The 24,837-nt window shown below is 38.9% G+C and overlaps 1 protein-coding gene across 5 annotated transcripts; it reads right to left on the bottom strand.

The window, feature by feature from the left end:
• Positions 1 to 626: 626 nt before the first annotated feature.
• On the bottom strand, positions 627 to 23,093 carry LOC125899433 (muscleblind-like protein 2a). Of its 5 annotated transcripts, XM_049593749.1 has the most exons (10): positions 22,877 to 23,093; positions 19,815 to 20,431; positions 14,463 to 14,627; positions 14,148 to 14,375; positions 13,767 to 14,021; positions 10,153 to 10,206; positions 9,640 to 9,790; positions 8,539 to 8,574; positions 7,741 to 7,835; positions 627 to 5,447 (listed from the first exon to the last, which is right to left on the bottom strand). In XM_049593749.1, exons 2-10 carry the CDS (start codon positions 19,986 to 19,988, stop codon positions 5,433 to 5,435), a joined length of 1,173 nt encoding a protein of 390 aa, XP_049449706.1. In that variant the 5' UTR covers positions 19,989 to 20,431; positions 22,877 to 23,093; the 3' UTR covers positions 627 to 5,432. The 5 variants fall into 5 exon arrangements, with proteins under 5 accessions (XP_049449706.1, XP_049449707.1, XP_049449709.1 ...); XM_049593750.1 differs by lacking the exon at positions 7,741 to 7,835 and having other exon boundaries at positions 14,148 to 14,354; XM_049593752.1 differs by lacking the exon at positions 10,153 to 10,206 and having other exon boundaries at positions 22,877 to 23,092.
• Between the last annotated feature and the right edge of the window lie 1,744 nt (positions 23,094 to 24,837).

The following is a 24,837-nucleotide window of genomic DNA, read 5'->3' on the forward strand; positions in this document are numbered from 1 at the left end:
GAAATACAGAATAAAGCAGTTTCAAAGTACAAATCAGTGTTTCTCCTATGCTGTTTGGCATGTCAGAGATGGGTCACTAGCCCAGCACCTGCCAAAATGTACCTTTTTTGTCTGATTACCTTGGTGTTCACCTCATTTCTGATCCAGATTTTCAGGAGGTTTTTAACAGCAGCCGAATTATCCACAGAGGTGTCCGGTGCTGTTTGGCATGTCGGATGGGCCATTGGCATAATCAGTTTATGTGTGCTCACTTTTTCCCCCTCTTATAACTTAAAATGTAAAAATAAATTTATTTGTTTTCTGTAACTGCTTATACTGTTGGGGGTCGCGGGGGCTGGCATTGGGCGAGAGGCAGGGTACACCCTGGACAGGTCACCAGACTATCACAGGGCTGACACATTGAGACAGACAACCATTCACGCTCACATTCACACCTACGGACAATTTAGAGTCACCAAATAAGCCGGAGGAAGCTGGCGCACGCGGAGAAAACCCACCCACTTCAAACTCCGCACAGAAGGGCACCCCCCACCTTCAGGCCACAATGCTAACCACTGCACCACCGTGCTGCCCTGTAAAAATGAATGTACAATGCAAAATCAAACAACAGAGATCACAGCGTTGCATTTACTTGACATTTATTTATTTGCAATATTAGATTTTACACAATTTTGAATTTACAGGAACAAAACTATCCACATGTTTAATTATACACAAATAAAAATAATTTCCACAAGTAAGTTAAAACAAAAAAGTGAGGGACAGTTTATATTCAGGCCAGGATGGAACCAAATGGCACCAGCATATTTCAAAGTGTGATATAATTTAGCAATTTAACCTTTTGTCCTATCAGGATAGTTTGGGTTTGTTTTACAAAGTAATTTTGGCCTCAAATTCAAAACTCGAGTAGCAATAACGTCACAGAAAAGTTAAATGAATTTTTTTTTATTTATTAGACAATATGAAATTTATAATTACTGAACAAATACAAACTGAGGAATAGATTAAAGATAAGGCAAAGTTCACAAAAAGCATGTCCTCTCGGTCTGACGGCGGTGAAAGTGCTTTAGTTGCTCAGACCAAACATTCTTACTGTCCACATCTTTTCGATGGGGGGATGAAAATCTCAAACAACCTCCATGTGCGGGTATATCCATGACATTCAAGCTTTTTGATTAAAGTTGAAATAAACATTCGGTTATATGCCTTTAATTTGCAGGTAAAATAAATAAGGGAAATTTTGTCATATATCTAATAACCAGTTAAACTTTTGAAACAATCATATGATGAGATTAAGGTTCAAACAGCCACTGAACCATCAACTGACTGCAGACGCTCTGAGGGTGGATTATATGTTTGCTGCAAGATGTTAACATGCAGCGGAAACAATATAAAACACAAAACATTTCAGAGTATATTCGTATGCACTGGATCACTTACAGTGTGTCACCATGGCATATTATCTGACAGTACAATCTAATGTGTTATTGTGAGGAGGAAAAACAAATCCATCACCTACAAAAATACAGTTTTTAACCACTGCAACTTCAGATTGCCTCGGCAACACATCAACACAATTAAATGACAAACTATTGTTACGCTATTATGAAAGTTACACTCCGTAAAATGTGGCCTGTACAATACACTTTTGTAAATAAAAAGCAGTTCTATGGCCTTGCTCATACAAAGGTTCGTTGTCCCTCACTGGTGACAAGGCAGTGACAGGGGTTGAAATGTTTCAAGCTTCTCGTTGCTCCCAACATTCGCTCCCTGGACACAAGACGGCTTATCGTAGGCTAATACAACAGATCGAGGCCCTTTGAGGTAACCCCCAGCAGAAGCTAAAGTCAGTTTAATAAATTACATTCATCATAAAATAGAAGAAAATACATTTTAAAAGTGTTCCTTTCTAATGTTAGACTAGTAAAATATGCAAGTATACTCCTTATATTCCAAACAATAAATGTGTAAGACTTTTCACAACGAATGAGAACAAAAAAATGTGAACAAATCTCTTGGTGGATTGTCTGAGTTAATCACACAAAAGTGTACACACGTTTTCATTAAAAAAAACCAAAACATCAGTCACTTGAAAAGACATCAGAAACATTAAAGGAAAGGCTGATATTTGCACAAAGAGGGAACTAAAACTTACATAAAAGGTGAACGTTAATATATGAGTGAAATCTTTTTAACATCTGCTTTTGTTCTTTTCTTAACTAAACACAATACCCACTCTGTCAGTTTCAAACAATGACGGTTATTGCATAATGTGGTTTCAACTCTACACAACTAAACTTAAATTCTACTTTACTGACATAAAGTATTTTACTGTGCATGAAACTAATGGGGTCATATCTTAAAAGTGAAACAAATGAAGCTGGGTATCAACTCTTATACATGTTGTAGTACACACATACAAATTTGAGCATCAGTGAAACTTAATTGAAAGACTAAACACTAAAGCACTGACGTAGTATTGCAAAACATCTCCTCCTAAATGTGACTTTAGAGTAATTTTTCCACACAAAGCCTTTTAAATATGCACAAACATCCTCATCTGCACAATTCTTCAGGCACTTGTAACATTCAAATACAGTACTGACGACTGACTGTCACATTAAGACTAACAGCTCACACATTACTCATCTCTTATAGGGTTAATACAGGGACTTTACTTTGAATATGAGCGGTAGTAATTACTGAGTTGACTCGGATGGCTGTGGAGGTTCTGCTTAAAAACCAGGAGATGGTTTCACAAAGATATTTTAGATGGGTCTGTAATGTTATGCCAGCCTATAATGCAAATTAGATGGTCTTACAAAAATAAAGACTGGCTTACTTTGAACCCAAAAATCTAGCCATAAGGCTAACTCAGAACTAAGATAGTCCGACGGTAACAATCGTTGACACCCAGGGTGCGTTCAGCCCTGACAAAATGTAGCAAAACATTTGTTTAAATGTAAATGGTGGAGTGTTGAACACCCTGTTGTGTTAGAAAGGCACACTGCCTTTTAGTGTGGTGGGGTTTCATTCAGTTGAATTCAAAGAGGCTTAATTGGCATGGGAAACATATGTTTATAATCCCAAAGCAAGTGTGAAATATAAACCCAAAAAAAGTACGGTCAATAAGTAAAGATCTATTTTACTTTAATACACATTGCTGCTGATTGGGTAACACCTCCGACACACTCACCGAATGGGAGAAAACGTACCCCGAAGGCTGTTTCACACTGTTTTGGTCAAACATGACATTAAACCTGAAAACCGTAACAAAAGGGTGCTCTGCGGTTTCAGATTTGAGAGTGCCTCTTCTAGCCAGTGTTCCCATGGTAACAATCAGTGACACCTGCTGACCAGTGGCACGGAACCAAAAATAGAAATAGAATTTCTACGGATAATCCGTAACATTTTAAGAAGTTACTGTATAACTTTAATAGTTCATCAATTTGAGAAATATGCTTATCCTCTTTCATTGAGAAGATTTTTATGTTTTCTTCTCACTTATTCAGACTGTGAACAAAACAGAAAACAACAACAAAACTGCGTGACATATTTGACATGTATGAGGGGAAAATGGCGGCTGCTGGTAAAAGTTAAAAGACATGAGTCAATACAGCATCAATCAGTGGCACAATCACTTTATCACAATGTAGCATTATCAAGGGAAAAAAACAAGGCGCATCCCCTGGATGGTAAAACACCATCATCACTGACATGAGTGAATACAGCATCTGCTGTCACAGCAGGCATTGCGATGTAAGATAACGGGGATGTCTGTAGTAATATTCTACATATTCGCAAATTTGGGTGTATTTTATGAACCTTACAATACAAGGATATTGTCTACCAGCAGCCCTGATAACCTCCATGCTGCCCCACCGCCTTTACCAGGAAACTGAGGCGCACTGAGCTTCAGAGAGCCGAGGGATGAGAGCAGGTGGGCGGGCAGACAAGTGTCAGATCTGTGCAGAGCAACAGAACAAAAACACAGACACATCACGGACAGTATGATAATAACACAAGTTTCTCTCAGTGGTTTCTGTGACATGAGAGGTACTTTCAAAACTAGAAAAGTAACCCAATGCTGCTGCATGGATTAGTTGTTCATAACTCCCTCACGTATTTTGACGTGGACTGATGTGGTTACTCGTTCAGCCATTAGTCCTACTTAAGATACTAAAGAACTATTGCCTCAGTCTGGACCTTTGAATCCACACACTCCTTTGAGTTTGATCTGACTGGTAACAGAGTGTAACAAGTTGGCAATTCTGTCCAATATCAGCCAAGAAGAACTAAAAAACTTTGTGCAAAAGCTGAATTTAGACATATAAAACATGACCAATTGCTTTATCCTAAGTCTATCTTTGTGAAACCGACTCCAGAAGTGAGAACCACTTACAGATACATCAACAAATCAACCATCACTGTGACCAATAATCCAAACAGATGTTTTTTTTATGTAATAAAGAGGGGGAAATCTAAATGTTTGAGTTCAAAGTATCTGCAGCAAATGGATTATACAGTATTTCCTCTGAGCAAACATACTCTATATGCAATGCAAAGGCACACCAGGAGGTGGAGCACTGATCCTGTTCTCTGGGGACCACAGGGTAAACAATAAAGATGGACTACCCTCAGAGCATTTTAAAGAAAGCTTGTGTAATTTCTTACAACGTGGAAAGTTAAAATAAGTGCGTATTACTAGGTTGTTTGAAATAATTAAAGCTAGCAATAGATAAACAATCATTCATGTGAAAAACCTTATAGTTTACATAACACATTCAAGAAAGTAAATATAAGTTGTTGCTCGATATCTTGAGGATACAGTTTTAACAATCTCCAATATAGAACCTCTTTATACCTGGTATTAACATCTCAGATTAGATCTGTCAGCCTTATGTCTTCCTCTTGTAATATGTACAACATTTAAAACCATCAGTGAACAACAGTTCTATTTGTTAGTTAATATCATTAGGTGTTACTGTATCTGAACTGCCTGTTTCTGTTTAATTTCCATGTGTTTTCTGGTTGGATTTATTCAGAAAAGTTAATCTCTATTTATGAGGATCCTACATGTGAACTGCATTTCAGCTGATTAAGAGGCTAAATGCACTTCTCACCTTGTCAGAACTGGTTAAGGAAATAGAAACCAAGATATTATGCACATTACTAAGGATGCATGTTAATGCAGGTGCAGAGACGCGTGCATACAGTAACCTTCTGTGACTCTTATCTAACAGAATAATCCTAGTAATTGAGCTATGTAATTTATTAGGAGAGATCAAAGTAATGTCAACAACCTCTTCATCAGAGATGTCATCAGCATGCAGCCTGTTGTAGGTTGTGTGCGGTGTTCACAGAATATTTACAGAGCAGTTGTTGGGCGTCTTTAACAGCAGCAACACGGCACTGACTTCTGTGTCTGGTGGTTACTTGAGGATGATCTGTTTCAGGGGCAAAACACAGTCACTTAGTGGTTGCAGACAACAGAGATATACATGGTCCATATGTGTTTTTGTTACATGACAAAGGTGCTCAGTGTGATGGACATTAAATTGCTAAAATGAAATGAAACAAATACCTTAAAGAATACTTTACTCACTAATTACTCACCCTGTGTTACTCTGAATTTGTGAAGATGCCTCTAAGACAAACGAAGAATCCCAAAACCGAGAAAATTTGTGATGAATCAGAGGAAAGTGGAATAGAGTTCAACAACAGCAAAACTATATCAAAACATTCATTTACAAAGTGTCACACAACTCGTGCAGTATAATTAGTACGTCTTCCCAAACACGTGCATTTTCACTTAATTCTTATTAACAGCCTCACACATGGAGGAATAGTCAGCGTGTGCTTGAACTCAAGTCAAAATGAAAATGTTTGGGAGGAACTGAGCATACGACTGGATAAATGAGACTTGGATTGTACTGCACAAGTTGTGTGAGTTTGTAAACAGATGTTTTAATACTGTTTTGCTGCTGTGAAATGCAGAATGTTTGCCATTTTTGGATTCTTCGTTCACCAGAGGCAGGTGGAAAAAAAGTTTCCTTCATGAATTCAGCGTAACATAGGGTAATTGATATGTCGTATTCCTTTAACCCATTAAACTCTTGATTTTGGTCTTAATTTTTTAATAGGTTTTTAATCTTATTAAGAAAAAAACAAGTCTTCAACAACTTCTTTAAGTTTTTCATGGCTGTACCAATACATCAAATTGAAATACTGTATATTATGGATAACTTTAAACAGATGTTTCTGCCTAAAATAAACAGTATTGTGTAACACTGGATAACTTCACTGCAATTTGAAGTCTTGTGTAACACTCAGCTGCACAATGTGCAATTGTAAAGATGGTCCCATTAGTGAGTAGGCACATTAAGTTAACAAAGTCAAGAAAGTTAACAAAGTAAAGACCAAAAATTTTAAATGGACACCTCTACAATCTCTAGTCTACAAAACCATCACATGTTTCAGTCTGCTCGGCTGACACTACCAAAACAGAGCAGTGTCAGAATCCAGTATGACACAGATATAACACATACATCTTAAAGATATGCTATGCAGGATAAGGGGTGGGTGATTTGGTCCTCAAATATCATCACAATATTTCAGGGTATTTTTGCGATAACGATATTCTTGACAATATGACAAATTAGTAAAAAAACAACGTATAATTTATTTAATAAACGGCCTAACGACGCCACAGTTTATTCCACACTACTGAAGCTGCTCCTTGTTTTGGAACCACCGTAGAGTCTGTAATAATTTCGCTTTCAGCCATGCTTGTTGTTGCCATGGGTAACAGTATGATGTCAGTATGTCAGCAAGTCAAAATATTGTGAGCATCATGATACGAATTTTTCATATGATATTAAAAATTACACCGGTAATATTGTGAACAAGATGATATGGCGCACCCCATGTGTTGACTGACAAAGAAGTAATCTCTCTCAATCATCACTTAAGACCCTCTACAAGTGTGTGGTGGTGTATTTTTCTGCATAGACATTGCCTTCTGTCTGTATTTTCCAATTTTCCACGCTTAGGATGTTTATGGGCGTGTATCCCCACAGCATTCAGGTGAGGTAACATAGCAACCAGGTGTTAGAACATAAGCAGCAGGCATCCGAGAGAAACAGCACTGAAAAAATGTAAATACGGCGGGGTGAAACATCAAAAGAGAGTGATCTGGGGTTGGCTTCTGCCTTCTGTTTCGCTGGCGAGCATGTTTACAGACAGTAACTGTCAATCCTGCATAGTATACCTTTAGCATCGCCACTCCTGAAAGAGGTCTCATTACAGTGTCATGTATAAAAATGAAACCCTAGGACAGTTTCACAGATGATAATAATACAATTAACACATTGATGCAACCAGCATGACATGTACATCAGCTACCATTGTGTTTGAAGTATTCAGAGAACATTTGAAACTGCATACTGAAAAATGAAACAGACACTGACATGGAACAAAGAAAAAAAACATGCAGTAAAGAATAAATGCAACACCATTATTTCCAGATGGAAGACCTCTCTAAAGAAGTGATGTCTGTCATCAGGGAAATGGGTGAAATGCAGCCTATTTCAACTGAAGGTCTACAGGTGGATGAAGCTCAAAGACAGGCAATGCAAGCAGGGCAATGCTATGCTGATGAAGCAACTCCCCTGATTTAAAGATGAAGCACTTATTCAGAGCTCAAGGATTTACGACAGAAAGCTTTAAAAAGGAGCAAACCTGATTGGCTGGTGCTGTTGCTGCGTAGGGGACACTTGTGGCGGGAGTAGTTGCTGCAGAGACAGTAGCAGGCGTAGCACTGTACATCATGGGGACTTTTTCAGGAAGGGAACCATGAAAGCAATGAAAAGGGAGGTGGAGCATTATGGTAACCATAGCAATGTTTCTTCTCTCTCTTGCCAGGCAAATACAATATGACACTAGCAGCAAGCCATCATTGGGTTAGACCAGCAGATGGCATGTGATCACACAGCAAAGCGAGACAGCAGGGGAGAACATAAAAGGAGAGCTGATAAGAGATTAAATTAGGAAATCTGTCCATAACTTGACATCCCAAAAGAGACGACATGTACTGCAATAATTCTACAAGACATCAGAGGAGTTTTTTTATCATGTAAAACATTTAGGAATATAAAAACATGAAAGGGATGCTGAGCAAATTTCCTAAACCATGCTGCGTGGCAATTCTACCAACAAAATCCACCAAATAGCTCAGATTTGTGTCATCTGTTTGACCACCTGAAGTGATGTCTGAGAAAGGATTATTGATATATTACAAGTGAGTATTTATCGTAAGACCTCAGTGGATAAAAAAAACACCCACATAAGCAACACAAACAAAAATATTTACAGAAGAAAATAAATGAATAAATAAAATTATCTGCTCTGATTAGTTTTAAATGTGGCTTTCCCATGCATGCTGGAATAACAAAAACATTAATATGAAAGTTTCACCCGTGTTCTCCATTGATAATGAGACAGTGTATTTAAAAGAATAATAATAATGAAGGGACCTACCAACGCTGTTAGCAGGGGTCATGCAGAAGACAGAACCTGTGGGAAAATCAAACAGAGAGAGACTATTTTAATGTGACTGACACATATTTATATGGTAAACACTGACCTGAGATGAATATGTCTTTAGTGTATTAAGAATACACAAATATGACCTTAAGAGTTTGGACAGTAAAGAATTAACAGATGTGCAGATTAAATAAAGTAAATTCTACTGTACATCATAGTTCATAGTGTGTATAATATTTGTCAACAGTATTTACCCCCAGAAACAAAAGAATTAAGACACATATGAAATTTAAAAAGTGTATAAAATGTATGTTTAGCTTTGAGTTCACATTAAAGGGACAGTTCAAAGTCAAAAATACGTATCTTTCCTCTTACCTGTAGTGCTATTCATCAGTCTGGATTGTTTTAGTGTGAGTTGCTGAGTGCTGGAGATATCAGCCGTGGAGATGTCTGCCCTCTCTTAACTATAATGGAACTAGATGATACTCAGCTTGTGGTGCTCAATGAGCCAAGAAAATTGATTTTAAAAAATGTCTCTTTACAGAAATCATGGCCTGATTACGGAAGATAATCCACAGACCTTGTTGTGAGCAGTTTCGTGAAGGAACTATTTTCTTTCCACTGAACTATACACACCAACTGTATCACCACACAGAAGGAAGCTAGCTGACTTAGCACACTGAGCTAGCTAACATTACAGCTCAGGCAAGGAGGATGCCATGTGCTGTCTCATACAGGAGCTTCTCCTCCATGAGTAGATGCATGCTTCCTTCTGTGTGGTGATATGGTCGGCAGGTACAGTTTGGTAGAGAAAAACTAGATCCTACAACTGCTCACAACAAGGTCTGTGGATTATCTTAAATAAGTGGGTCATGATTTTTGGGAAAAAGACATTGCTGTCAAGTTTTTGGTGCAAGCCGAGTGCCATCTGGTTCCATTATATTCGAGTGAAGGCAGACATTTCTATGGCTGATATCTCCAACACTCTACAGCTCACACCACACAATCTAGACTGATAAACAGCACGATAGGTAAGAGAAAAAATATGTATTTTTGATTTTGGGGTGAACTGTTCCTTTAAGTTTAGAAGCTCACCTGTCGGATAAAATGCAGCGGTGGGCTGCTGCAGCTGTGTGTTGGCCAGAGCCTGTTGGTAGTGCAAAAAACTGGGGCTGAGGAGAGAGCTGGCCAAGCTGCTCTTCTCAAAAGCTGGTCTCTTTGGTAGGGGTACACTGTAGGGAAAGGCCTGGAAGGAAACAAGGAGACATGACACACCAAAACTATCTGTTCTTTCAATTCAGACACAATTTGAACACTTAATATTTAGCATTCATTTACAAAAATATGGGAAAACGGCAAACATGACTACACATTAAGGAGACTATTATCACATAGTGGAGAAATCAAGCATGTTTTAGGATTCAAGTATGAATGAAACAACCAAATTTTTTTTAAAACATCTATCAAATTATGCACTTAAAGCTACTGATGATGATTGTGTACACAAAGACTATATGAGACTTGAAGAAGCTTTAAACCATAATGACACAAATGAAAAGTTATTACAGTACAATTAATAGCTACAACCAAAGCAAAAGGTGAAAATACCAGGTCTACAGTTGCCTCGAGGGATCGCTTCATTGCTTTGGCAGTCGACTGAGTCTTTTAATAGCAGGCAGAGAGCACATGATGGCAGTGGGCCAATGGGATTCAAGCGTTTAACATACAGGTAACAGCAAGCAGAGGTGCGTCATGGGGGACAGCATTGTGGATAGGTGAGAAGGGGAAAACAAAAACAAAATAATCTGAATGTAGTATACGACATAAAACACAATATGCATGCACAGTGACCAAAATAACTGATTAAAGGACACGCTAACTAAAGCCTTCTTCATTAGTAGGTCAACATGTGCAGGTAATCAATAGCTTTTGCAACACAGATTTACCACAGTAGGGCACAAGCTTGTATACTTTTTCACATTGTATACTGACCACTAATATTTCTTGATCAGGGTTTGTTAATTGTAATCAAGACACTACCATGATGCAACAGTGCAACTACAGTATGCACCCTATGTATTTTTCTAATACAGACATTGATTTTTACAGGTTTCAGGAATGGATGACAATGTAATGCACATCAAGTACTGAACATTTTTATTGTTAAAACTGGGGTAGACAGTTTCATTTAGGCCTTGTTGGGCTGAAATCCCATAATATATTTTGTGTATATTGTGATTCAAGTGGACTAAGTGAAAACTACACTTTTGCACCTCCACTTGGCTCAGTTTTCAGGCTTTAGAATATCTAGGCCATGTTGGAGACTTTGGCCAATCACAGGTCATTTCAAACAGAGGGCATTCCCATTGGCTGTTCAACAAATGCAGAAGCAGGTGCACATCCCTTCAGTGTCATGATCCTGGGTTTTCTGTAGCCTGTTATCTTGTTTCATGTATTCCTTCATGTTTAGTCTGTTTCCTGTTGTTGTAGGTTCACTCCTCATGTGTCATGTCTGGTTTTACTTTCTGTCTTTGTGTGTTTTATGTTGATGTTCATGTACCTAATGTTAGAGCCTCAAATCACAGCGTGTCCACCACCTCACCCTTGCAACTACAGACCACCTCACCAAGAAGAGACTGGGCAGCAGCTCTGGAGACTGACACCCAGTCAGTGGCTGCAGCAACCCGAATCCAGCCAGCTTGCTGTTACAGCCCTGACTCCGAACCGAATCAGCAAATTTTATGTGGGTGCCGTTACACAGGTTGGACCTGGCGCAGCTGCTGGCCATCAGCCTGCAACACCCAACACTGGGGGTTTGCACTAGCTGAATCTGAGCTGCTACAGCCACCAACTGAAGGTCTGTCTCCCGAGCTGCTGCCTGCTCTCCTGTTCACAGCGGCGGGGAGCGAAGCAGAAGGACCGTGGAGTGGCCAGCTAGCTAATTGTTGCATCATTTGTGGTTTGATAAACAGAGAGAGAGAGAGAGAGAGAGAGTGGTGCAGGAAGGCCGAAGTGAATGAGCTGCCTGCAACTGCACAATAAATCAATGTACAGAAAACACTGGATTACTGTATGAAGGGCATGCGTATGCCCATGGTTGTCTGGTGGGAGGGGCTTAAAAGAGAGAAAGAAAGGCTGCAGGAGGAGGGTGCCTTTTCAAGATTTCTGCCTCCCCCAGCTTTAAATGAAAAATGACTTTTATGAAAGATAGCCAAAGGCAACATCACAAATCAACAGCTGAAATAACCATGTATGCAATGTCATGAAACACAGAATGTGGAGCTCCATTTACTACATTCACACCAAGGCTGTTAGTGAAATGGCAGACGCCCCCTCTACTGTGTGTACTGTACTGTGCACAACAAAACATGACTGCCTCTGTGAGCCTAAAATACAACAAAAATAATATGTAGCCTAAATATAAGAAACCATAAAATACGATGCAAACGAAAGGTGACGTAGATGGTCTAAGGAGTGCAGCGAGGACAAAGAAGCTCATTTTACTGACGCAAAATGGCACACAGTAAGTGAGAAACCTGAGCATGCATTACATTTAAAGCAACTTAGGTAAAGTTAAGTTAATGTTAAAGCCAATAAATGTTTAAGATGCAAACAACGCAAAAAGAAATGGCAGAAATTATGAAGTAAAAAACTGTCAGTGTGGTCCAGAATATATAATGACTATGCTCTTTTGTGCAGTTTTCCATGCAGGCAGTTATCCTAAAGCTGAGCCATTACAATGATTCATACTGTATAGCACATAATAAAACTATTCAACAAGCCTTTTCTCAGTGAACTGCAATATAGTGCTGGTTCTGTCTATGGAGTGTCTGCTGCATGTGCCCACATAGAAAATGTACATCTTTTTATTAGGCCTGTTTGAAAGCACAAGCCTTGAAATGTCAGTTCCATTATAAAAACTAATTTATCGCTCTTAATATGATTGACAGGCCTTTTAATACAAGGACTAATCCTTGATAAATCTAATCCCATCGCATCCTTCTTTGTAATGCTTTCTGATGTTATTAAAGGTCTGTTTACATCTGTAGTGTTTGTAAACAGGATTAAAAACGTTAATATGTTCTTAATTATCAATAAAGACAAGGTGCAGATTTTCCTTTTATGACTTAAACTCCTTTTAACTTAATTTAGACAGAAAATTTCAAACTCTGAGGTGTGTGCCTCCCCAGAAGTACGAGGGATAGTTAAGTGGTCATGAAGTGTGAGATGTTTAGGCAAAGATACTGAGTTCTAAAAACAACAGGAAGTTAGTTATTATGGTCTGGCCTGCTGATTTGCGTACAATTTGAGTCAAAACCGACACTCCTCTAAGTCACAACTTGGCAAAATTCCAAGGACATCATTATCTTTGATGTCCATTGTGACTTAGTGTCCATAAATTCCCTAAGAAAACAGAAAAAAGGCGACCAGATAGCTAAGTGGTTAGGGCGCATACCACAATGGTGCCAATGCCCTGAGCTGTAAGTCCCTGGTTTGAATCCTGGCTGGCTGGACTGTTTGCTGCAGGCCATTTCCCTACTGTCTTAACCCTCAATTGCTTTACTTTCTCCACTACTACTTCAGGCATAAAATGTCCAAAAACTACTCTAAAAAAGGGGGAAATCATAGAAAAAAAGACACTCACTACAACTCCAGAACTTGCCTGAATATCATCACGTTTTTAAGCTTTCTTTAGTATCAAAGTAATCCACTGATTGTTGTCTTTACATCAGTGGGTGCACAGTAAGCATGTGAAATAGCAGCTTATTCATCATACTTTTACTGGTGCCAAATTACCAAACTGTAAACAAACATAGGCTAAAAGCACAGGGCTTGAGCTGTAGACCAAAGTGTAACTAATTATACTTCCTGTTTACAAGCAGGGGGGTTGGGAGTGGTGGGTGGTGCGCAGTTGTCTCGTTATTGTCTGAGGGGTGTGACAGTGTCAAACTTTGAAAAGCTTTTGTCTTGGAAATAACTAATTTGACCTTAAAGTTGCAGTTTTAACTGAAGATGGAAAACAGGTTCAACAATGAATCCAATCACTGACTTCCTGCTTTGTTGCCATTTCAAATTATATCATACAGATATATAGTGCTCCACATTCAGTGATGTCATGGCAACACAGTTACAACTAAAACCACCGCATTATTGGCAGCATAATGTTTTCTGTGCAAACTAGAAGACTTTTCAGTGGTCAGAAGGATAAAGCTCAGTCTTACCATGGCTGCAGCTGCGGCCTGGGCTGCCACAGCTGTGTGATTGACTTGCTGCTGACTGGATTTGATTTTGGCCTGCAAGTGTGCAGGCGGGTGAAAATACTTGCACTTCTCCCGGGAGCAGCGGCTCTTGATGTAGTCCATGCAAACAGTGACAGTGTTATCTGTGGTGTCAATCATTGGACTGTCACTGGGGTGAGCGAAGCGGCAATCTGTCTCCCCTCTTGCACAGTTTCCCCGCTGAAACTCGCGGCACACCTGAGAGGAGCAAATTAGAGAGAGTGACAGGAATTCAGCTTTTCAGCATGTAGCCAGAATATGTTAACCCACAGAAGTACTGATGTATTTTGTCATGTTAAATCACTCCTTGTGGTGCATGAATACCTCTAGTTTGTCTGTACGCTGCAGCTTCTGTGAGGGAGAAGAAGAAGAAGAGGAGGAAGAGGAGGAGGAGCTCTGGACTGTGACAGGTGGGCTCCCAGTCACAAGAACCTGGGTGCTGGAGAGGTTGTCTGTCGGGATGAGGCTCATTCCATGGCTCAAGGGCGTCATGTATGAACCATAACCAAGACCAGTATTTGTGCTCAGTCCCTGCGTAACAGGAAATGTTGTCTATGAGGGAAAATGTTAAATATTATAAGCGAGACAAGCACCACAACACAATTTGAAGTTCTACCCTAAACACTCTGAGGAGCTTACCACAGACTGCAGGCTGGGTGCTGGGATCATGAGCTGCATCTGTTGGGCAAGCACAGCTGCGGCTGTCTTCTGCTGGATGAGGTTGTTGCGCCCGTTTATCTCTAACTGGGTTTTTAAGTGTGAAGGTGGATGAAGGTACTTGCAGTTTTCTCTTGAGCATCGGCCCTGTAATAAAAATAAAGAAAAAGTCATGAAGAACACTCAAGATTTCAATACTCATTTTTACTGAATAGAGCTTGAACATATCATAGTGTAACTCAATGCAACCTCCGTCAGCTGACAGTTCCGGCTACCAACTCCTGACGGCTAACGTTAGCTAGCTCTCCTCCTGCTGATTTCAACACGTCTGTTGTCCACAGCGTAGCATTATCAGGAAAACAACAGAGTGTGTCTAAGTGGCAACCTCCGGAGCTGAAAAATGAAGCCAACAGAGAAGCGCAAAAAATGCAGTTCCTTAAATGACCACTTGAGGCTGGCTCCAGAGGCACCACTCATGTTAAAATGCCCAACATTACAGCAGAAATGTTTATTGCTTGGTACAAAACACGGTTTTGGTCTCTATAGCTAATTTCAACAGTAATGACAACTGTACTAGGGGGAAATTTTTAGATAACTCACTCATTTACATTTGGTCAAGACTAAAAGTTATGCATCTGAGTGACAGGCTGTCTGTGAGGCGTTGCTACAGTCTATGAGTCAGCTCCACCCTCTCATCCAAAAATGGTCACTCCTGGCTCCAAAAACCAAGATGGCAGACTTGACCTTCAGATCAGCAGTCCACAAACTAATGGGTGACATTCCAGTGACTTTGTCCATTTATTTAAACAGTCTATGCATCCCCTGTGTTCTTTCATCTCGAAGGCGCCATGGGGGAAAATCTCCAAAAATGTTTCTATTGTCCCCATGATGACAAGACTCGAGCTCAGCTTTTTAGCTTAAGCTAAATTAATTGTCAGTTATACAGTTACCACAGTATTCAATGTTACTGCATATTTTTCTCATACTGTGCAGCCCTATTCCCTATCATTTCATTTTATGGTTGTTCTTTGAAACAGTGGCTTCAATTCTAGTCTAAAATGAAATGCAAACGTCCTCCTCCAGCATGAAAGTCAGATGTGTTTCACATCTATCCATCAACTATCTATACGAATCACCTTTCTACATAAAGAAAAGACCATTTCCCACACTGGCATTGAATGTTAGCTGTGGATGTAGATGATGTGCTGTGGAATCACACAATATAAATGTAATAGACAGTTACATAAGGATAATAAATTACATGAACACACAATGCTTCCTTTAGAACTGTGCTGTAGCTTTTATAAGAGAGACTTTTAGAAAAAGCTGACTGGCTACAAAAGACGTCCCTGAGCTTGCCAGCTGCGGGAATCCAGTATCTCCTTTTAGACTTTAAAATGAGCCTACCAACACAATTTCTGTTAATCAAGCATCTTTATTAGCCTAATGAGAGGTTACCTTCCTCTGCCCTTCATATTCAAATCCTTCAATTAAGTTCACTAATTTCACCTCATTTGCATCTCTCCCAAGAGATTCATATTAATTATTTTCAGAGAGGGTTTTACTGTCATCAGTGTTTCATTAGTCAGTATAAAGCTCGGAGAAAATGCACTGCCAATAAAAAGTATTCGCCCCCTTTGAAAGTTGTAGTGTGTTAACCTTCTAGTTTACAGTTACTTGAGAGTATGAAATGAAACTATTACACTGACATAAAGGTTTATGCACCACAGCAATGGAGGGCTTAGTCATACCCAAATACGAGGAAACGTATTCACAACGCTCTTTGCAGCTTTTCGCTTCTTTATAGCTTAGAGACATTGTTGCCGATCTGTATAAAACAGAGTTGAAACACAATGAGAGCTGGCCACAGGAAACAACTCGAGTCAGATGTGTGTGTATCAACAAGACTCTCATCTGCTTTTAATAGAAGTCATGAGATACTAGTTGCAATAGCAAAGCATGTGCACATTCCCCTGTATATTAACGTTAACTCTGTTTGGAGTAATTGTTGACCGGGTAGAGAACTTTGACAGCAATTGTTTGTCAATAAAATGCCAACAGTGTCAAGCCAAATAAGTATTTGTCTGAGTGTGAAGCTAATAAGTTAGTACCAGCTGACATTACACCAGCAGCCATATTGGTAACAGACATCTGATGACTCCTCAGACAAAAGCCTATTCACAAAGATGAGCCGTGACATCATCACATGACTGCAACAACTGCTAGCTGACCTCTAAGCTAACATTTTTCTTACAGGAAAGTGTTTATGAATATTTAATATGTTGCTGGGTTTTATCCTCTCTGCTTGGCCATTTTATTTTTCTAAACTTTATTTTATTCCCTGCTGATTTTATTGTTGTTTTATTGTTCTTTGGGTTTTTATCTGCTGTGTTTTATTACTGAAAAGCACTTGGTAACTTTGTATTAGTATTTTATTTCCATCCTCACTACAGGCTGTAATTCTAGGTTAAAATACAATAAAATTAGGCTTGATATTAACTTTATTCAGTCACTTAGTGCCAACATGGATTCAGCATCTTCTGTGTGTAACTGTTCGATTCTTATTCTTCTGCTGTTCATTTACAAACATGCGCCACATTTTAGTCTGTAGAAATATCTCTCATTACATACTTCTAAGTACAGTATGAGGCATGTTTACGCATGTTATCAAAGCAGCACATGGTCCAACTCAGCAGTAACATATTGCTGATAAACAAACTTCCATTTTTTAACAACCATTTCTTTGTCATTTATCAGGTGACATATACACCGATAACGATATATCTGCAATAAGCTTTTAATGACTGATCATTCTGGACAATTTCAAAGCAGTAAGTATTTTGAGATCCTTAAATTATGTCTAAACTTATTTCTAACATCCCATTACTGCTTTTTAATCTGTTGTCTACTTCATTCAGTTTCTCTTAACTTCCCATTTATTACTTTGACTTTGATTTTTATCATGCTAGTTGTTGGTTTTATACTATTTCTAGTCTCTCTAATTATAATTTTACTGTTTTACATTATGAATTTATGCCTTTTATGCACCTTTACTGCTTTAATCATGTGTACCTTGAGGCAGATCCTAATGTATCTGCCTCTCCTGGAAAACACTTTGGGTCACATCCATTGTTTTTGAATGTGCTATATAAATAAACTGACTTGATTTATATCAAATTTAATCAAAACGGTAAAAGCAACTTACTTATTCAAAATAACTTGTAGCCAACTGTATTTACTCCTCCTTGACAATCTGTTTAACAAGATGAATCAACTCATGTTGTTTTTAGATAAAGGAATATGGTAACTACTTTGCGTTGAAGCCTTTAGTCCAGACCCCTGTCCGCAGGGGCACAGACCAGGCCCTCTGTCTGGACAAGCTGTGTATAAACTGCCTACAGTAAGGAGATAAGACGATGACTCAACATGAGAATAATCCTGGGGGCAAAGCTGCATTGTGTGGCGATAGTGACTGTGTGAGAGTGGATTAAGGCAGCCTTGGTCTCATTCAGGGCAATTGAACAAACGGGAGAATAAACTGGCTGTAATCCAAATGGCTGACAGAGTTTTTTATAATCTACATTAGATAAGTGATGAGAGTAACATCTGACAGGTGTTTACTGTATTTTTGGAAATGTGTGGTATGGTGTCACAAACACTGCAGCAACACATGATGCAAGATAAAGCTTTGAGACTGCAGTTTTGCTCTGTGGTTTGATATATTTCTGCAAAAAACTAGATATGAGAGCATTTTAATTTAGGAGAGGGGTTAACTTGAGATTTAACCATTAGGTGGGGTTTAAACTGACAATAGTTGTTCCCTCCTCAATTATCAACACTCAGAAAGGAGGAAGGGAAGGAAAAAAAAGAGTCTTGTTTGTATCCTGTTTTTTGAATACTCTACAGTATGTTTGAATCTTAAAAACTATGAATTAGGGTGGGTGGTAGCAAGATATTACAGCATACTGGGGTATTTATAAATGCAGAAGGTATGATTTGCAATACTGTCAAAAATACAGATGCTCCTCTTTCTATTAGACTGATACAGAGATGCTGTATTGAGGCAATGTATTGTAATGCACAACACACATCAGCAGAGGTCAGTCTCTACCGGTGGAACAGGCAGCTGAGCGGAGAAAGATGGCCACTGCAAGTGGTGGGGATAACGTTACAGGACTAGTGAAAAAGCAAAATGCCTCTGCAATTGTTCGCAAGTATTGCCAATTATAATTTTATCTTGAGATGGCACCTTCCAACATTAAGCAGTTTATTAGCCACATGATTTAATTCTACACATAACCTCTGTTTAGCCCACTGATGTCTTGGTATCCGCCACGTCAGCAAGTGTCATTGGCTCCTCCAGCAAGAAGGGCGCTTTTTTCCTATCTATTCTTTATTCTAAAGCCTAAAGTATTCAAACCCAGCAAGGCTTGTCAAGGTAGGCTAATTGCATATTAGGCTAAACAATGACATATGCTACATGACTTCTAATAACAGTAGCTCACCAGTACTTTTTTTTTTTTTTTTTTTATCCAGAAATAACATCATATAAGGCATTCCCCATATTTTAACATAATACTTTGACACGTGATGCCAAGATGGCACCTAGTCATTCCAATGGAGTTGCTCACCTGGTGCATAGACCATAAAGTTTTTAGCTCCTGGGTTTATTGCCGTGGTATGTGGCCCACTGAATATGTGCAGTAGTGTTTCTCCTGCTGGCCCTGCCTGTGAGTTCCTACATGGCCCATAACCATTACATTGTGATGATGTCATAGATTTTTAAAACACTTTTCTCAGCTCCAGAAGAGGTTTGCAAATATAAAACCTCCATGGATCTTAAGTTCATAGCAGAAAGAGTCATAATTGACCTCCTTTGCAGTTTGAGGTGTCCTGTCAACAGTTTTATTGAGGTCACTTTAATAATGGAGGCCTATGGTTGCAAAGCTGAGCAGTGTTTCTGGGGGCCTGGTATACCCCAATTAAATGTGAGCAAGGTGTAAAGGTATGAAAAATCGATAGCGCCCAAGAATAATATCAAGACATGATTTTCCAAACCCACACCCCAACCCATGTCGTGATTTTTTCACTGGTTAGCTCAGCAGACCTGCAGGTTTAACTGTATTTAATGGGACACTAGCTTGCGTCCCCAAAAGCACTTTGAGTAATCCCAAAAAATTTAAAACTTATCAAGACAAACAAAAAGGTTGTATACTTACTAAATTACTACAACTAAAAATGTTTTATTTGATAGGGTATAAAGTCCCAGAAGTCCATAAATGCATATAAGAGGTTAAGGTGTCACAGATATACCACATGGGCAGTATTTCTTACCTTCAGTGAGTCAAAGCAGGCAACAACTCTCCCATTGTCAACCTGGCAGCTCTTGGGTGGATGCGCAAATTTGCATTCCTCATCACTACGAGAACAGTTTCCTCTCTGAAACTGTCGACACACTTCCAGAGTCAGCCATTTTGTGTCTCTTACTGAAGAAATGTTCAACGCCATGTCCAAAGGTTATAATCATAAACTTAATTTTTCAATCAATCTCAGTGTGCTTCATAGACCAAAAGCTGTGGGTTGGCTCTATGTGCAAAGTCCGCTTTCACAACAACCTAGTGAGTGCGCCATCAGCTGGAGCAGACAGATCAGATGGCTGGTCAATCACTGAGAAATCACCCATCAAAAGGAAGTGTATTATCCACAAATGAGGGTGCCTATAAATATCAGACTTTAGTCATAAATTCTCAGGTCATTATTCTCTGTCCTCTTATATTATGGCTCTATTTTGGCATTTTTTAGGTGCTGACTTTGTGCAAAGAGGTGGCAAAGGGCTTGCAGCTGAGGTATCCTGTGTTGGTACTTGAGTCTGGCCTTAAAGAAAGCATAGGCCGGAAATGTAGACGGACCAAGACGGGGATATCTTCTCAAAGGCACTTTTTGATGGTGATCTGAAAGACAAAAAAACATACATCACTGATATTGTAACCAAACAAACAACATTGTAATTATAGTGCCATTAGTCCACAGCTGGCACATTTAGAGCTACCGTAAATTATTTTTAAACACCGATAGCATCACATGTACTTTCTTCTATTCACTAGAGGCTGTTCATTCCCCAGAGTCATCTGTTCATTAGCAGTTTACTGCAGAAAGCAGATTAGGTCAAACAATAACAAATGTGATGTTTTGTAATTAGTCCAGTTATATTTAGTCATGTTAGACTTACAAGAAACTAATTGTCTGACATTTTTTTAAACAGAAAGTCCAGTCTTCTCTGGTTCCAGCTTCATAAATGTGAGCATTTGTTGCTTCGGTCTCTGTTATGCCACTATAAACTATACGTCTGGGTTTTGAACTGTTGGTTGCAAAAATCAAAATATTTGAAGATGACACGTTGAACTCTGGTAAAGTGTGTTTTCCCTACTTTTTGACATTTTGTTAACTTAATAATTAACTAATTAATTGAGTAAATAATCAACAATGAAAATAAATGTTAGTTGCAGCTCTTAATAGATCAGACCTGGCAAGCAAAACACTGACAGACACCGAAATTTAGTGCTTTCAAGACCTTTTCAAGATAATTTTTTAACCAAATTTTAAACAGTTATCTGGACAAATCATCTTTCTTTCTTATTTAAGCATTGAAGGTAAGTATAAAGACAAGTAGTACAAGTATGTGGTCATGTGCAGAGGTAGGTTTTATGTAGGAATATGGTTATTAGAGTGGGTTAGCTAAACCTACATTTTGCCAACAGATAAAAAGTATAACGTTAAAAAAGACGGTATTAAGTTCAGTGGCTGGTTTAAATATTTGTAACATCAGAAATGTGGACTTTTACGCAAACGAGCTTGACTGATTTTTACAAATTAAAACTTAAAAGGTGGATAAATAAAATTACATAACATGTTTGTGGCAATTACCTCACAATTTCAAATTTAAGATTATTTAATGACTTTTAATACCTAAAATTTATAAAACTGATATTTCCAGGACCTGCACACACCCTGCACTATTATACGTTGTACAACAATCTACTAAACTAGCAGTCAGCATCTTGCAGGTTAGGCTGCACACAGACTGACAGCAGCACTGCGTCAAAACTCTTCTCATTCATCTCAGTGAAGCCTCTGTGTTTCATAGCAGGGGACACAAGCCACAGGGCTCCAGAAAAAAAAAGAAGCATTGATTAGGAACAAGGAAGTCCCCCCTCACCCAAACTGGTTGTATGTATGAAATACTGCAGGCTATATGTCAGTAGGTCAGACACTACTCCACAATATTCATAATGATCAGCAAAGCATTGATTATACAGCCTGATAAACTACTGTGTTTCTCATGAAAGGAATTATGAATATGCAGAAGCAAAGTCTGTCAGTTATTATTTTGTTTTTTGTGATTTTGAGGTTCACTCTACAATAACTCCTCATCATGTTGATCTCTCTCAGTCATTCTGTTTTTCTGCCCTGTGCACACACACATCTCAAGATAAAGATCTAGATGATTTCTCAGCCAAATGCTAGATGTAGCTAGTTAGCAGAGAAGACAAGCTCATTATTTTTGACGGACCATTCCACTTTTCAGAAATGATGTGACGGTTTTTGTGCATCTGATATTACGTCTACACATTTTACATTTGATTTCTCCAGACTGTGCCTCTTCAATAAAAACGTAAGCATGTTTCAAACAGCGAGGCAAATTTGTTGTGCTAGCTTGGGGTTTGTAGCTGGGTGGTGTCATGGCAGTCAATCAGTCAATAACAGTACAAGAACATTTCCAAAGCTCAAATCCATAGAGCCATTAAATGCATGTTAAACTACGTTTGTAACAAATTTTGTTGATCAGTACAGACAAAAACAGACCAATTAAAACAAAATTTCATCTGAATCACAAGTGTATTCTGTGCTGCCTCTCTGCTCACTGTAACCTATTTTCCATTACACTGTTACCCTCTATTTGCTTATACTGCAGGACAACATGAACACTCTGTGCCAAAATTGCAACCGCCAGATATGCTGACTCTTGGCCCTCCAAATACAGAATACATGTGAAGCAAGACAAAGCTTAAACACACATCACGTTGGAAGTCAAAAACAGGACGGGATAGTCCAGCATACTAACAGGCAAAACACACAGGAAGTTGCTGAGCAGGCAGAAAAGGTGGTTAACTTGTGCGCTGAATAAATGTGTACAAGAGTTGAGAGGTTTGTCCACTCAGAGCAAGTAACATGATCTACAAATGTACAAAGACTCAAAAGGCACAGATTCATAATAAACTGTTGTTAAGCCAGAGCTTCTGCTATAACTGCCGCTCAGCTTTACTGCATGCTATCCCACAGCATACTGCAGCAAATTCCTTTGGGCGCAAGTCAGGAAACAGAGCAAGAACACCTACCTCTCTCACTTCATGTAGGACTGAAGAACTTAAGTTCCTGACCAAGATTCTACACTAGAGCTATTTTGAGCAGCTAACTTGTTCATATAACGACCACAGCAGCAGCTCTTATCCACCTCTCTGTCCCGCCGATTCAGTGACCAAAGATTTTCTCTTCACAACAGTAAAAACAGACTGCCTGTCCAACTCTGGCTGAAACATTTCCAGCCACCCCCTCTTCCTGCCTGGGTGCCGGCCCCCAGGAAGACCCTCCCAGTCAGAAATCAGCCAATGGAAAGCCAGGAGCTGAGGCACAGTGTGTGCACATCTCGGAGCAAGACACTGCCGACTCTTCAGCTGTTAGTAAACCTTATTATTAAAGAGGAGACTGAATTCAACATTTGATCCTGCCTTACTGCAACGAAGAGCAAGTATAGACTTAAGAAATCATATTCCTTCTAACACACGACACAGCTTTTGTCCAATGAAACTACATACAGAATATATAGCACATAAATGTATGCCCTAACACAGTGCCTTGTAAGTAAGTTAGTAAGATTTCTGTAAATATAGAGCGATGTAATAGGCTCCCTTTAGCATTATTTGCAGGTCTGTCATACTCTCAGTAAGTGTCTAATTCAATTTTTGCGTAATTACAAGTCCTTAATAAGCCAGCTTGGTTTTAATATTGACATCAGAGAGCTTTTTTCTTAAGGAGTGTACAGTCTTGCACCATCAAATTTACTGTTGTACCATCACTTCACTTCTAAAATAATAATATTATTAATAATAATAGTGATGCTTTTTATTTATAGGTGCCTTTCAAAGCACTCAAGGACACCTTACAAGACACAGTTAAAAAAAACAAGCACCAATGTATCCATAGATCATGAAATCAAACAATTCCATAATATACAATAAAAGTAATTAAAATTACTTGAAAGAAATAAAAAAAAAATTGGGCATAAAGTCATCATTATAAAATCATCATCAGTGCAAGTCTTAATACGTGTGTCACCATTAAATCAGACCATATATGCCAGCTTGAAAAGGTGTGTTTTCAGACAGGATTTGGAGGTGTTAAGGGAGTCAATATAACGAATGTCGTGGGAGAGAGAGTTCCAGAGGCGGGGGTCAGAACGGCTGAAGGCTCTAGCACCCATGGTAGTCAAGCGGGCAGATGGTGATGTGAGTTGGATTGCAGAAGAAGCATCTAAGAGTACGGGAGGGTGTGTAGATATGAAGGAGTCCAGACAGGTAATAAGGGGCTTGATTATGAAGGTGAGAGAATGTGCAGAATCTTGTCATTGATGACATATTTAACAGGAAGCCAGTCAAGTTGCTGGGAAACTGGAGTGATATGATCTATGGAGGAGGTTCTTATAATGATACAATAAAATATGTGCTAAAGTGTTACATGTAATTTCTTGTGCAATGTAACTTACCCACTGTACAAAATAATGGTAATATTTTGTAATGCACTTTAATTAGCACCTTCATGTCCAAAAATTCTGCAAGCCCCCTTCATAATTGAGTGTTAATTCAAGATTTTACACCTATATGTAGCAAAAATGCAAACATAATTCATTCACTTGTGATGCATGCTGACATTTGATATGTACACAGTCACTCAAAAAAGGGATTTCGTGTAAAATCAAATCAAAAAAGATTGACAAGACAAACTCCACAATGACCACAAGGGTCGCTATGTAAAAAATGCTATTGCAGTAAAATATGGGTTCATGCTCTGCCACTTAGCTGCATCACTACTTTTTAGTACTAATATTTAAACCATTTCCAGTATTTTCGTAAATTTAGCAGAGGTTAACATCCTGTTGCCCAGCTTAGTTTGTGTTGTGTGAATGGTATTAATGGTAAGATCATTAAATACCTCTCTCATCTGGTCACCGACACTTTGAACTGTTGCCATCTGGCAGACACTACAGAGCTGCCAAAACACGAACCACCAGACTCAGAGAATG

The sequence above is a fragment of the Epinephelus fuscoguttatus genome, linkage group LG13 (genome assembly GCF_011397635.1).
Source record: "Epinephelus fuscoguttatus linkage group LG13, E.fuscoguttatus.final_Chr_v1".
NCBI classification, from domain to species: Eukaryota; Metazoa; Chordata; class Actinopteri; order Perciformes; family Serranidae; genus Epinephelus; species Epinephelus fuscoguttatus.